General features: G+C 50.3%; 1 protein-coding gene across 12 annotated transcripts in view; it reads left to right on the top strand.

Annotated features, from left to right (window-relative positions):
- IKZF1 (IKAROS family zinc finger 1) overlaps positions 1-5,233 on the top strand; it is a 94,202-nt gene extending 88,969 nt beyond the window's left edge. For all 12 annotated transcript variants that reach the window (XM_059170633.1, XM_059170638.1, XM_059170637.1 and 9 more), the window contains one exon: positions 816-5,233. In XM_059170633.1, the coding sequence (XP_059026616.1) occupies positions 816-1,522 (707 nt within the window). In that variant the 3' untranslated portion in view covers positions 1,523-5,233. The remainder of the gene's footprint in view (positions 1-815) is intronic.
- Positions 5,234-12,478: the final 7,245 nt, after the last annotated feature.

Raw genomic sequence — 12,478 nt, 5'->3', positions numbered from 1 at the left:
CTGGGATCATGACCTGAGCCGAAGGCAGAGGCTTAACCCAGGCACCCCTGAATTTAAATTTCTATCATGTAATACTATTTTATCTATCTATCTATCTATCTATTTATTTATTTATTTATTTGGGAGGGGGAGATTGTAAGCAGGGGTGGAGGGGGCAGAGGAAAAGGGAGAGAGAGAATCCCAAGCAGGCTGCACATCCACTGTGGAGGCCAACGTGGGACTCCGTCCCACAACCCTGGGCTCGTGACCTGAGTGGAAATAAAGAGCCAGACGCTTAATCTACTGATCACCCAGGTGCCCCCGTCTAGTGCTGTTTTAAATAACTACATTGCATTCTGTCGTGAATAATTATACAATAATGTACTTTGATTAAATTTACGAGAGATTCACTAGTTACAGCAAATCACTTGGAATGCTCTATTGAAAATACATCATTTAAATATTAATCTTAAGTTAAATATAGTAACATCCGATTATACCCTCCAGAGGAAGAGACGCAGGGGGTGGGTGAGCATTCGGTTGGAAGGTGTGCTGTTTATACTGACCCCAGTTCACTCTGGTTCAGGGATTCATTTGTCGGGTCAGTTCTGTTTAAGTGCAGACCCTGGGCAGGTCCCTCTGCTGCATGACCACAGGCAGGGATGTCGCCACCTTCCCCATCTGGGAGGTGACTGTGTGGCTTGTCCTCTGCGGGAGGACTGGGATGCCCTGAGTTGGGGTGTCCCCCGCCCCTCCCCCCACCCGTGTCGATTTCAGCTGTCGTTATCATGCACAGAGCTAATCTGGCCTCACTGACCGTCACCTGCCTCCCACAGGGGACAAGTGCCTGTCGGACATGCCCTATGACAGCAGCGCCAGCTACGAGAAAGAGAACGAGATGATGCAGACCCACGTGATGGACCAAGCCATCAACAACGCCATCAGCTACCTGGGGGCAGAGTCCCTGCGCCCGCTGGTGCAGACGCCCCCGGGCAGCTCCGAGGTGGTGCCGGTCATCAACCCCATTTACCAGCTCCACAAGCCCCACGCAGAGGGCCCCCCGAGGTCTAACCACTCGGCCCAGGACAGCGCCGTGGAGAACCTGCTGCTGCTCTCCAAGGCCAAGTCGGTGTCCTCCGAGCGGGAGGCGTCCCCGAGCAACAGCTGCCAAGACTCGACGGACACGGAGAGCAATAACGAGGAGCAGCGGGGCCTCATCTACCTGACCAACCACATCAACCCGCACGCCCGCAACGGCCTGTCCATCAAGGAGGAGCACCCAGCCTACGACGTGCTGCGGGCGGCCTCCGAGAGCTCCCAGGACGCCTTCCGCGTGATCGGCACGAGCGGGGAGCCCATGAAGGTGTACAAGTGCGAACCCTGCCGGGTGCTCTTCCTGGACCACGTCATGTACACCATCCACATGGGCTGCCACGGCTTCCGCGACCCTTTTGAGTGCAACATGTGCGGCTACCACAGCCAGGACCGGTACGAGTTCTCGTCCCACATCACGCGGGGCGAGCACCGCTTCCACATGAGCTAAGCCAGGCCGAGAGAGGCACGTGGGGCCCAGGCCCTCCCCTCCTGCCAGCAGCCGGGACTGGACCAGAACCTTGTGCTTTGATTTCTAGGTGGTTTTTCGTTTTGTTTTGTATTTTTTTTTTTTTTAAGTCGGTTGGTTGGCTGGGGTTTGATTTGCCGAGATTTTTACTGTTAGAGACAAGGTTACATGTGGACACCCCACCCCCACCCCCCAAATTGCTATGTTACTAGATGTGCTCATAGACTGTTAGCCGAAATCCCCTTCCCCGCTTCCTAGAATTCCCCTCCTCCAAAGAGTTGCTCATTTTTAGAGAATGTTTGGTAAAAATAGGTCAGGGCATGGGAAGGAATGAGCTGTGCTGAGCGTCCCTGCACCCCATGTGGCTGCCGAGGCCCCAGATGCAGTGAGCACAGCCCTTGGTCCTCAGCCTGGCAGGTGATTCTGCCCCCCACAACACAGCAGGGCCAAGAAACCCAAGCTGGAGCGTCTGATCACGTGCATCTAGGTCTGGAAGCCTGCAGTTTGTAAAAGATGTGATTGTAAGTCACAGCCTGAACAAAAAGTACACTGTTGGAGCAACGCTGGACTCCCCGGGCAAAGGGCACAAGGAGGGGTCAGAGGACCTGGTGGTCTCCGTCTCAGTTTCCAAACTGCTGTAGCATTGCTCAGCCTTCTCCGGCTTCCAGCAGGTGGAAGGCGCCCCCAACTCCACACTCCCGGAGGTCCATCTGGAGACCTCGGCCCTCTGCCTCCTCACACCTGTGCCTCTCATACCCAGAGTCCGACACTGCACTTTCAACATCCATCATGAAGTGCTGACCTTAATTCCTTTGAACCTCTCAAATGGTAACATTCCTCAGAAACCAAGGCTTTATCCAAATTCCACACTCTTCACTCCCTGGCTGGTTCCATTGACAGCCAGAAGTCTGTTTCCCCTCCGAGGCCCAACCTAGACCCCATTTCAATGATGTCACTGGTTTGTTTGTTGGTACATTTCTTTCCCTGTCCTCACGCTACATTATTCTTGTCCTAAAATCCATAAAAGGAGCATGCAGTATGATCAGTCATTTTCAGAGCAAGGAACTGTGATGAGCAAAGCCCAGGAGATGTGGCTAACAGGCAGAACCTACTTGTTAGAAACTAAACTTTGCAACAGTCTAAAACTCTCCTGTAAAGACAGAACAGCCTCTATGTGCCCACCCAAAAATAGGAATGCCCTTTCTCACCCGGGGCTTAGAAGGTGCAGAGCAACCATGAAACCCGTCAGCGAGGTCTGACGGGAAAGAGGCAGGTGGTTCTGGAGTTAGAACCTTCCTGAGCCGTGTTGCCTGGAGCCCCGCTGAGGTGTTTGGCCATTCTTGTCCCCACTGGAAGGGGTAGCCCTCAAGGTTAATCCTATCATTAAAGATTATAATCCCAACCACCTAGGCAAGTAAAAACTGTACAGTTTCCAATGTTTACATGTCTTTGCCAAAACGGAACCAAGGTGAACATGAAAAAAAAAAAAAAAGAAGAAGAAGAAAAAGAAAAATTGTCTATAAGCACCCCTGCATGTAATCTAAATCTGGGTTTCTTAGTCACAGTGCCCTTGACATTTGGGGCTGGATCATTGTTTGGGATGGGGGAGCCCCCTGTGCCTTGCACAATATTTAGCATCAATCCAGGTCACTACCCAACAGATACCAGTAGCAACCAAAAATCTCTCCAGATGTTGACGAATGTCTCCTGGGGAAGCAAGTTGAGAACCGAGTTGAGAACCCCTGCTCCACTTAAACCAGTCGAGGGTCTGGGAACCCTTCCCAAGAGCAAGGGTACTGGAAGAATTGTCCCCTCTGGGGGTCTAGCTCCTGACCTGTGTTCCTTTGTACTCACTGAAAATCCTATAAATGAAATAGTCTCTCTCATTCTTCAGAAGCAAATCTTCTTGTGTGCGTTTGAGTTCTGTTGAAAGGATGGAGCCCACACATGTCATTCTTGAGGTGTGGGTGTCTTTGCTTATGAAACGGTGTGGTGTTTTGAAATGGGAAACAGAGTCACAGGGATTGAGACTCGGGTGCCTGGATGCGCTGAGGCAGGTAGCGACAGGGCTACTGACGGCTGTGATTCCACACTCTGTCACAGAGAAAGCTATATTTCATCCAAACGAACATGGTCAAGGTGAGAGACTTCAGAGATTTCCGGTTTGCTGGCAGTGAACCTGCCTAGTTCTTTTCCACCCATCCCACACAGCCAGTTGGTGGAAAGGAGTTAAGTTTTCCCCACCACGTGGCTTCAGACAAAGCTGAACCCCAAACTGTAAATAGTGGCCACAGATGTTCTTTCCTAAAATGTTCCCCATCCTCTCCCCCCACCACTGCCTTTTCCAGCTAATGTAACCGTCTATTTACACACTTTTTCTTGTGGTTTTATATTGTAACACCATTTTTCTTTGAGATTATTGTGTTTAAGGTAAGGTCCCATAGAATGGCAACAAGTAATTAAATTATGTTACAAAGATGGTCCTATTCTGTAACGAAAGCTGTTGACGTTTTCTCTTCTAGCTGGTTAAAGTAGGGTTTTGCATGACTTCACCTCTTTATGTGCTGTGGTCTGTTCTGTTGTTGGATAGTGTGAGTGTGTGTCTTGGGAACTGCTGTGTCCTGAAGGGTGCCTAGGCGTTATACACCTATCTTTAAAATAAACACTGGAGACAGGAGGGTCACTAGTTTGGGGTCAATGTGTCGATTACAGTAAGAAATCACTGCCCTTCGCCTCCGGTCCCCATCACTGAGCTTCCCCCAACAGAAAGCCTGGACGCCTGTTCCTCAACAAGGTCCCTTCTGTGACAAGGACCTCAGAGCACAGGCTGTCCTATTGGAAGGATCACTAAAAAGATTTGAGGTGCCATTGTTTTGCCACCAAAGGTCATATCCCCACACCAGTCACTTCAGAGACCGGCATGTTCCACTTCCAATTGAGAAGCGTTCACAAAAAGAAATCCTAGAATCTTCATTGACAAAGGAAGCTACTGTTAATGGAGATGTGAGTTTGGGGTTTTTTTTTTGGGGGGGGGGGGTTCTTGATTTGTTTTGATTACCATGTAGCTCTCATAGTGTGGTATTTTTGCCAAAGCAGAAGCGGAATCAGATGGACTTGCAGAGACAAATCACGAAGCAGATGTATTTCTCTTTACCTGCACTTTTTGAGTTTCAGCAATAAGGTTGGTTCAACTTACAATCCAGTCAACTTTCATTCAGCTCAGTGTGTGTGTGTGTGTGTGTGTGTGTGTGTGTGTGTTTAACTTTAAAATGAACCACAGTCAGATCTATTTAAGATGGACAGGTCTCAGAAGAAAGAAGTACATCCACACATGGGTATGGTCGCCTTCACTGTGAACAGATGTAACCAGGTATTAATATGCAATATTGTTTCAAATACTTTCTAATACACTTTTTTACAATGTTGTCTGTGGGGGATCCTCAAGGTCCAATTTGCTTGCATCCCGGTGCAGCTTTAAGTCTCCGAACGCCATTCTGGAAAATATGTGTACAGGATTGTAAATGAGAAAATGCTCTTGTATTTCCCATCCGCCTTCTCTGGTGATGTTAAATTATTTCTGTTTAGCTGTGAACAAGGGGTAGCATACCCCCTGGAGGAATAGAGGATCCTTTTGTACACATTTTGAAAATGCTTCTTCTGTAGTGATAGAACAAATAAATGCAACAAATACTTTGTTCCTTTCCCGTGAAGTCCGGGGCCCAGAGGCGAGGCCACCTGCCGCAGACTCCTCCCCACCAGAGGAGGGGGAGGGCCTTGGGGCAGCTCAGCCCGGCGGGGGGAGGGGGGGCACATGACCGTGGGCATGGGTGGTGTTCACAACACAGCAGTGTGGCTCGGCGGCACACTGACCTCTCCGCGGCTGCGCTGGGCTTGGGGGGCGAGGTCTCAGTCTTTGGCTTCAAAATGTGGATTTGAGACAGGTGGCGGTGGCGAACAATAATCGGTGTGCCCCACGCTTTTCACAGTCTGAGGCATAATACCGCGGGAGGCGGGTCCGCAGCTGTGGGGGCGCGGGAGACAGGGGCTGATCACAGTGGCCACGTGTCATGACCCTACAAAGCTGTGCTCTTAGACCAGGGCCAACCAGTGCCAGAAGGCTCGTGTCCCTTTTGGAGAGAGAACCAGACTTCAGGTTCCCACCTAGTGAACAAGATGGGGTAGGCCAGGTCTGCATGGTGCAACCTGGAGCAAGGTGAAACGCTAGTGAAATAGACGGCGCTCTTCCCTGTCAGCCCTGGCCGTCAATTCCCAAAGGAGACTTTCAAAACCAGCCCCTGACAAGGCAGCATCTTTTGAGGAAATGCTCAGCCTCCTCCAGTAAGCTCACTTCTGGAGTGTGTTGCTCGGACTGATGTGATGGGATGCACTAGAAATCGGTTCCACCATGTTATAGCTGTGCCTTGTTATTTCTCCGTGATCACAGATCTGCACTTACTTACAGATAAACCGAACTCAGCCAAAGGGAGGAAAGTCACTCAAAAGGATGAGTTTGATGTGAGAGTGACAAACGTGTCTGTGTGCATCCGTGCAGCTCACATCCTTACAAAGCTTAATAAATGAAACCTGGAGGAATTGAGAGGCAAATCATCGCTGGCACTAATCCCTCCCAGATGTCCAGTCTCTCAGTTGCACATTGGACTCTCATCCTGGAGCCCCAAATGTGGCCAGTGGGTGAGAGTGAGGTTTCCAATCTCAGTTCCAAGAGCCATCGGTAGGACAATAAACTCCATTTCTTAGTTTTCACCAAGAATCCTAAGAATGATTATCTCAGCTCATCCTTCTGACCCTGAACCTTTAGTGTTCCTGTGCCGTCCCTGGTCCCTACACCCTGCAAGTCCATGGTGCATCTACCTGATGGGCCCGAATGATGAGTCCCACTCTGGGTAAGGCTGCCCCGGAAGGGGTCCACTTTTGTGGACTGACAGTGGAGGTGTGCCTGGCGAGCCCCAGGAGGACAGCACTGGATTTTAGGTGGGATGCGGTAAAGTGAGAAAAGCTGGCGGCAGGAGCAGAGGACCGGAGGCCGAGTAGACGTGATGTGTTCTTGGTGCCCTGCCACTGTTCCCAGCACCCCCAGAGCAGCTGTGAGCACCTCCACCCTCTCTGTATTCCACGGGGAGCCCCAGGGCTGCTGCTGAGTTTCCCTGCATGATTTTATCATTCCTGCTGGAAACTGCTGCTCTTGTACACTTTGCTTCTGCTCCCAATGAGGGCCATAAATATACAAGTCCATACACATACACACACACACACACACACACACACACACACACACATATATGATTCTATTATTCTATTTATTTAAGAAAGAGAGCAAATGAGCATGAATGGCGGGGAGGGGCATAGGAACAAGCAGACTCCCACTGAGCTGAGTGAGGATCCTGATGTGGGGCTCGATCCCAGCACCCTGAGATCATGACCTGAGCCAAAGGCAGGGACTTAACCCACTGAGTCACCCAGACACACCAAAGTCACATTTAAATGTGAGGGTGAAACACTAATATTGGGGGAGCTAAAGACCAGGATTGCGGATCCAGAGGCCAAAGATCCCTGATCCCATTGCTAATTAATTAGCCATATTTTTTTTTATCAAAATTAAACATCTTGGAGGTTTTGTGACTCCTTGGTGAAAGCACGCATTTTCATCAAAAACACATGGACTCTCAAGGAACAGAATTCCCATGGCAGTTTCTAAAAGTCCTGTGCTTTTTTTTTTTTTTTTTTTTTTTTTTTTTTTGGTATGGCTTCTCAACTCCAAACACAGAGCAAGGCACAAGAGGAAATTCAAGGGACCCAGTGATTGGTACAAGACTGGGGGTTGGCGGGGACGAGTTCCTCTGCAGGCCAGGATCTGCTTGATGCCTCTGGGTTTTCTCTGCACCAGAGTCTCAAGTGGCATCAGGAGGCACAGACCCCGCCTGCTCAGAGATCCTGCCAAAGCATCACTGTTCCTTGCTCTGCCTGCTTCATGGCAGTCTTACCTGCCTATCTCCAAATGCCCTGGCCCTCAAGCCATCTAACAGGAGAAAGTGGAATCCCTTGGCTCTGAGGATGACAGTGCTGCCTCACAGCCAGGCTCCTGTCCTCTCACAGGCCTTTCCTGCCCTGAACCCAAATTCCCAATCCCCAGCTGCCTCAAGGCTTCTTTGTCCTCCACCCCCTGCCCTGGCACCAGTGTTTCCAGAGATCTCCTCTGACCCTGGTTTTCAAATGCAGCTCAGAATCACCTGGGGGGTCATTAAAAAGGCAGTTTCCAGAGCTCTGCTCCTGATCTTTCTGGAACTGGAAGTCTGCATGGAGTCCACACACCAGGCATGGGACCAGCTCCCCCAGACCAACGAAGCTGATTCCCCATCCTGTTTCTCCCCCAGCACAGTTCACAGCTTAGCCCTCTTCCTGTCCAAACTTTTTTTTTTTTTTTTTAAGAGAGGAAGAACAATTATGATTCTCTCTTCCCCTGGAGTCTGAAGCAACTCAGAGACAAGAGGATCAGAGAGTGGAAAACCAAAATAAATCTCTATGTTACCCATACAACCTAGATTAGAGGACACACTTCAGTGTATGACCACAGCAGTCTTGCTAAACCCTTTGCCCTGAATTAGACCAGTGTATTCCCCTGGACACAGGCAGCATTTAAGTTCACGCACTCCCAGGAAGACTGAGCTTTGGCCCTGTGGGAACGGGGGACAGGAGACTCAGCAGGCAGCACAGCCCAGCAGAGCTAAAGTGTGCTCAGTTCTTGCCCCCAGAAGAGGGTGAAGAGGTGACCAAACATTGGACGGCACGGAGGGGAGATGCAGTGTCCCTGGCGGCACGGAGGGGAGATGCAGTGTCCCTGGCGGCACGGAGGGGAGATGCAGTGGGAACAAGGGAGGACAGGAGGACCTAGGCATGTCCTGGCAGAGGTCAAGCTACTAACCTTGGAGGGGGTCCAGATAAGAGGGAAGCAAAGAGGAGAGGGATTGGATTCTTGCCACTAGGACGTGATTTCCATGAACAGAGTGGTCTGGGATTTTTTTTTTTTTTAAGATTTATTTATTTATTTATTTTAAGAGAGAAGGAGAGAACATGAGTTAGTTGGGGGAGAGGCAGAGGGAAGGAAAAGAGCATCTCGAGTCAACTTCCCACTGAATGTGGAGCCCAATGTGGGGCTCGGCCCCACCACCTCAAGATCATGACCTGAGCTGAAATCAAGAGTAGGGCATTAACTGACTGAGCCACCCAGGCGCCCCTGGGATTTTTTTTTTTTTTTTTTTTTTTTTTTAATGTACCAAGTGCCACATCCTTGGTGTCAACAGGAAGGCCTGGAATAGGCTGGGGGCCTGCTCTGGTCTGAACAGTCGTGTCCTCGCGCTGAAATCCCAGCCGAGCCTTCAGAAGTGGGATTAGGGCCCTCATAAAAGGGGCCCAGAAATATTCCTGTGCCCACGTGAGGACACGGCGTGAAGGTACAACCCAAAAGAGGGCCCTCAGTCCGACTCTGATCTCACAGGTGCAGCTTCCAGAACTCTGGGAAGTAGTTTCTGTTGTTTCCAAGCTCCTGGAGTCTGTGCCATGTTGTTACGGCAGCCCCATGGGTGAAGGTGGAGCTCCATGGACATAGTCTACATTATCCTCTAAGGCGATTTAATCCACTGCTCATTGCAGGAATAACCATCTCCGATCCTAGAGGAGCCATTAAGACCACAGAGGCTCGAAGGGGGAGTGTGGTTTTGGTCTTATCTAAGCGACCAGATGGTGAGAAGAGGTGAGCTGTAAGGAGAGGTCCAAGACCTGAGCGTCACCAACACATGGATGGCTGATGGTAATAAGGAAAGTGACGGATGTGCCATGTGTCTGAGGAGGGAGAGGGGGAGGCCGGGCAGCGGCTTTGAAGAGCCCACAAAAGGAAAGCCAGCTGTGTGCAGCACCCCAAATTTTTTCAGTGCAGAAAGAGAGGCCACAACTGGGTCAAAGGAAGCAGTGGAAATGAGAAGGGGCAGAGACCAAGCTGCTGCCTGAGGGTCCAGGACATCCACAGGGACATTCCTGAAGCACCCCCATGGGGGTCTGGCAGAGGAGAAGCCAGGAATCCTGTACACTACAGACCTCGGGCCTTGGCTATGACTTGCTGCTTTAAAAATGCCAAATGCCGGGCAGTATTTCCTAGGGACACAGGTACAGACCTTGTGGTGAAGTCCCCTTGCTTGTCCCTCCCTGCCCAAGACCCTTCCCAAATGTCCCTCCTCCCCGGCAGCAGGGTGCTGGCCCACGGAGCAGATGGGCTGTGGCTACCCGGTGAATCGGCACGACGGGAAGCAGATGCAACCACCAAGGTCCCTGCGCACAACTGGGAACCAGCCAGTTGGGGAGGAAATTTGCATAACAAGGATAATTTGGTACCAAAACTGTCCCTTGAAGTGAACGACATGGATCTCGGTACAGCTAACAAATTTCACTTCTTCTTTCCCATGTTTTGTCAGACCAACTAGATGTGACATTGAGCGTGTGAATTGTCCCAAAATGTTCTGCCTGTCCCTCCGTGGGTCAGCTCCAGGACTCCCTTCCGCGCTGCTCATCCCTGGGCCTCCCATGCAGGGGTCCCCTCCCCACATGTCCCCCAGCACATGCACCCACACCTACACATAGCAGGGTGGGCCCAGGCTCTCCAGAGTCCTGCTGGCCGCTACGCTGGGCTGGCCTCACCTCTGGGGCATCTCAGCCTACCCGGCACCTGTGGCAGCTTCCTCATCACATCTCCCTCCTGCTTCCTGTGGGTGAGGGCAGGCCAGGCCCCACAGCAAGGAGGGTCTGTGGTTTTGGGGCCCTCATCTGATTCCCCTTTCAGGGCCTCCTCCCTCTGGGCGCTGCCACTCAAAAGACCGGCTGTGGGTCCCCCCCTGCCTACACCCAGATCCTATCCCTGAAAGTAGGAGGATGCCATTTCAAAACTGCGGGTGTGCCGCCCAGCGGGAAATCAGTTGCATGTTTATATCCAGTGTGAGTTTGGGAGTTCTGCCACCACCACGGCAACCCTGAGAGGTCAGGGGGCCTGGTCTAGGCTTCAAGTCCACTTCCTCCAGAATGGCATCCAGGCCGACCACCACGTGACTCCATGGGGTTCCCTCCAGCCTCACTGCTGCTGAACTAGTCATTCAATAAGCCTGAGCTCATTGTACTGAGCTGGTTTGTGGAACTCTCTCAAGACCAGGTCTCTGTGCTCCTGGAGTCCTTGGCTAAGTCCATGCCAGGGGCTCTTGGGATGCTGTGTGTCAAGTGTCCACCTCCTCCATCAGATTGTGAGCTTCTGGAGGGCAGACATGCTGCCGCCATCATCCCAAACCTCCAACAGCAAACAAAGTCAGGCACTCACAGTTCTAAGAATGCCATGTGATATGTGGAATGGGCCTTCAGTTCTGCTTCCTGGGCCCCTTGAGGTCTTATCTTGCCCTAGATGGTGACCTGAATCCTCACCCCATGACTCCTCTTTCTGAAGCCCCTTCTCATCTTTCCTCTTGCTTCAGGGCCATTGTCATTCTCCCTGGAGACAGGCACAAGGCAATGGGACCCAGGGCCCAGGCTCCTAGGGTCCCTGAGTCTTTCCAGGAGGGTCCTGTCTTACATCCTAACATTTGGGTCCTTGTAAAGGGGTCCTGTCTGGGGGACAGACTGAACGGTCCTGAGCAGAAGCTGCTGAGGAGCAAGAGGGGCTGAGAAGCAGGGAAGGCAGCCTGCCAGGATCCTCTGGAACAGTGCATCTCAGTCAAACCTTGAGAGACAAAGGCAGAGAAGAGAAGCAGAGTCATGCCAAGTATCCAGTCAAAACCAGAGAAGACAGAAAGAGTGGAAGACAAAAAGGAAGTGACGGATGGACAGATGGAAGGAAGGAAGGAGCAAATAAATGGAAAGAGTAAGAATGTAATGGACACTAATCCAATTGTATCAATACTTTAAGTGTCATTTGTCTAAATGCAACAATTAAAGGGGCACCTGGGGTGGTGCTGTCAGCTAAGCATCTGACTCTTGATTTTGGCTCTTGTCACGACCTCAGGGTCCTGGGATCAAGCCCTGCCGTGGGCTCTGTGTTCAGCAGGGAGTCTGCTTGAGAGTCTCCCCACTCTGCCCCTCTCCCCATGTGCGAGTTCTCTGGCTCTCTCCCAAAATAAATAAATAAAATCTTTTTTAAAAAAATAAACACAGGCACCAATTAAAGCACAGAGATTATCAGAGCGGACCCACACACAAGCCCCAACTATACACTGTCCGCAAGAATTCCCATTCAGACATAAAGACATGTACGCTGAAGAGACACCGTGTTAGCACTGATCCAAAGAAAGCAGGAGTAACTATATTAAGCTTTCAGACAGAACTGACTTCAGAACAAGGACAGTTATCAGGGACAAAGGGGGGCCTTACCTAATGATAAAGGGGTCTATTCTTCAAGAAGATATAGCAAGCCTGTATATGTGTGGTCTTAACAGAGCACCACAGTATCAGCCGAACTGATAGATATGCAAGGGAGAAGAGACGAAGCCATGCTTGCAGTCAGAGGCTCTCAGAACCAGACAGATTCAGCAAGCAGAAAATCAACAAGGACACAAGGAGCCTGCAACACACGGAGCCCAGCCGCTCAAAAAGCCCAGCTTTTTTTTTTTTTTTAAGAATTTTACAAGTTTAATGTGAAAATTAAAAAAAGAAAAAAATGCAAATAGAAAGAAGTTCATATTCTTTAATGTTGTACAAAAAAGTATGAGTAGAACCAAAATTAAACATTATCACATTTGTTTACACCACCATCTAGTTCTTCATATTAACTTTACTATTCAAACAACAGATAGTAGGCAGCAATTTAGGGATTGGGAAAGAGAGAAAACCCAAAACAAACTTTTCTACCATATTTATTCTACACTGTGTATAGTTATTGGAGTGAAGAAAGGC

Source organism: Mustela lutreola, chromosome 4 (genome assembly GCF_030435805.1).
Source record: "Mustela lutreola isolate mMusLut2 chromosome 4, mMusLut2.pri, whole genome shotgun sequence".
NCBI lineage: Eukaryota > Metazoa > Chordata > Mammalia > Carnivora > Mustelidae > Mustela > Mustela lutreola.
Note: the sequence above shows the minus strand (reverse complement) of the source record. Positions and strands in the feature narration are given on the sequence as shown.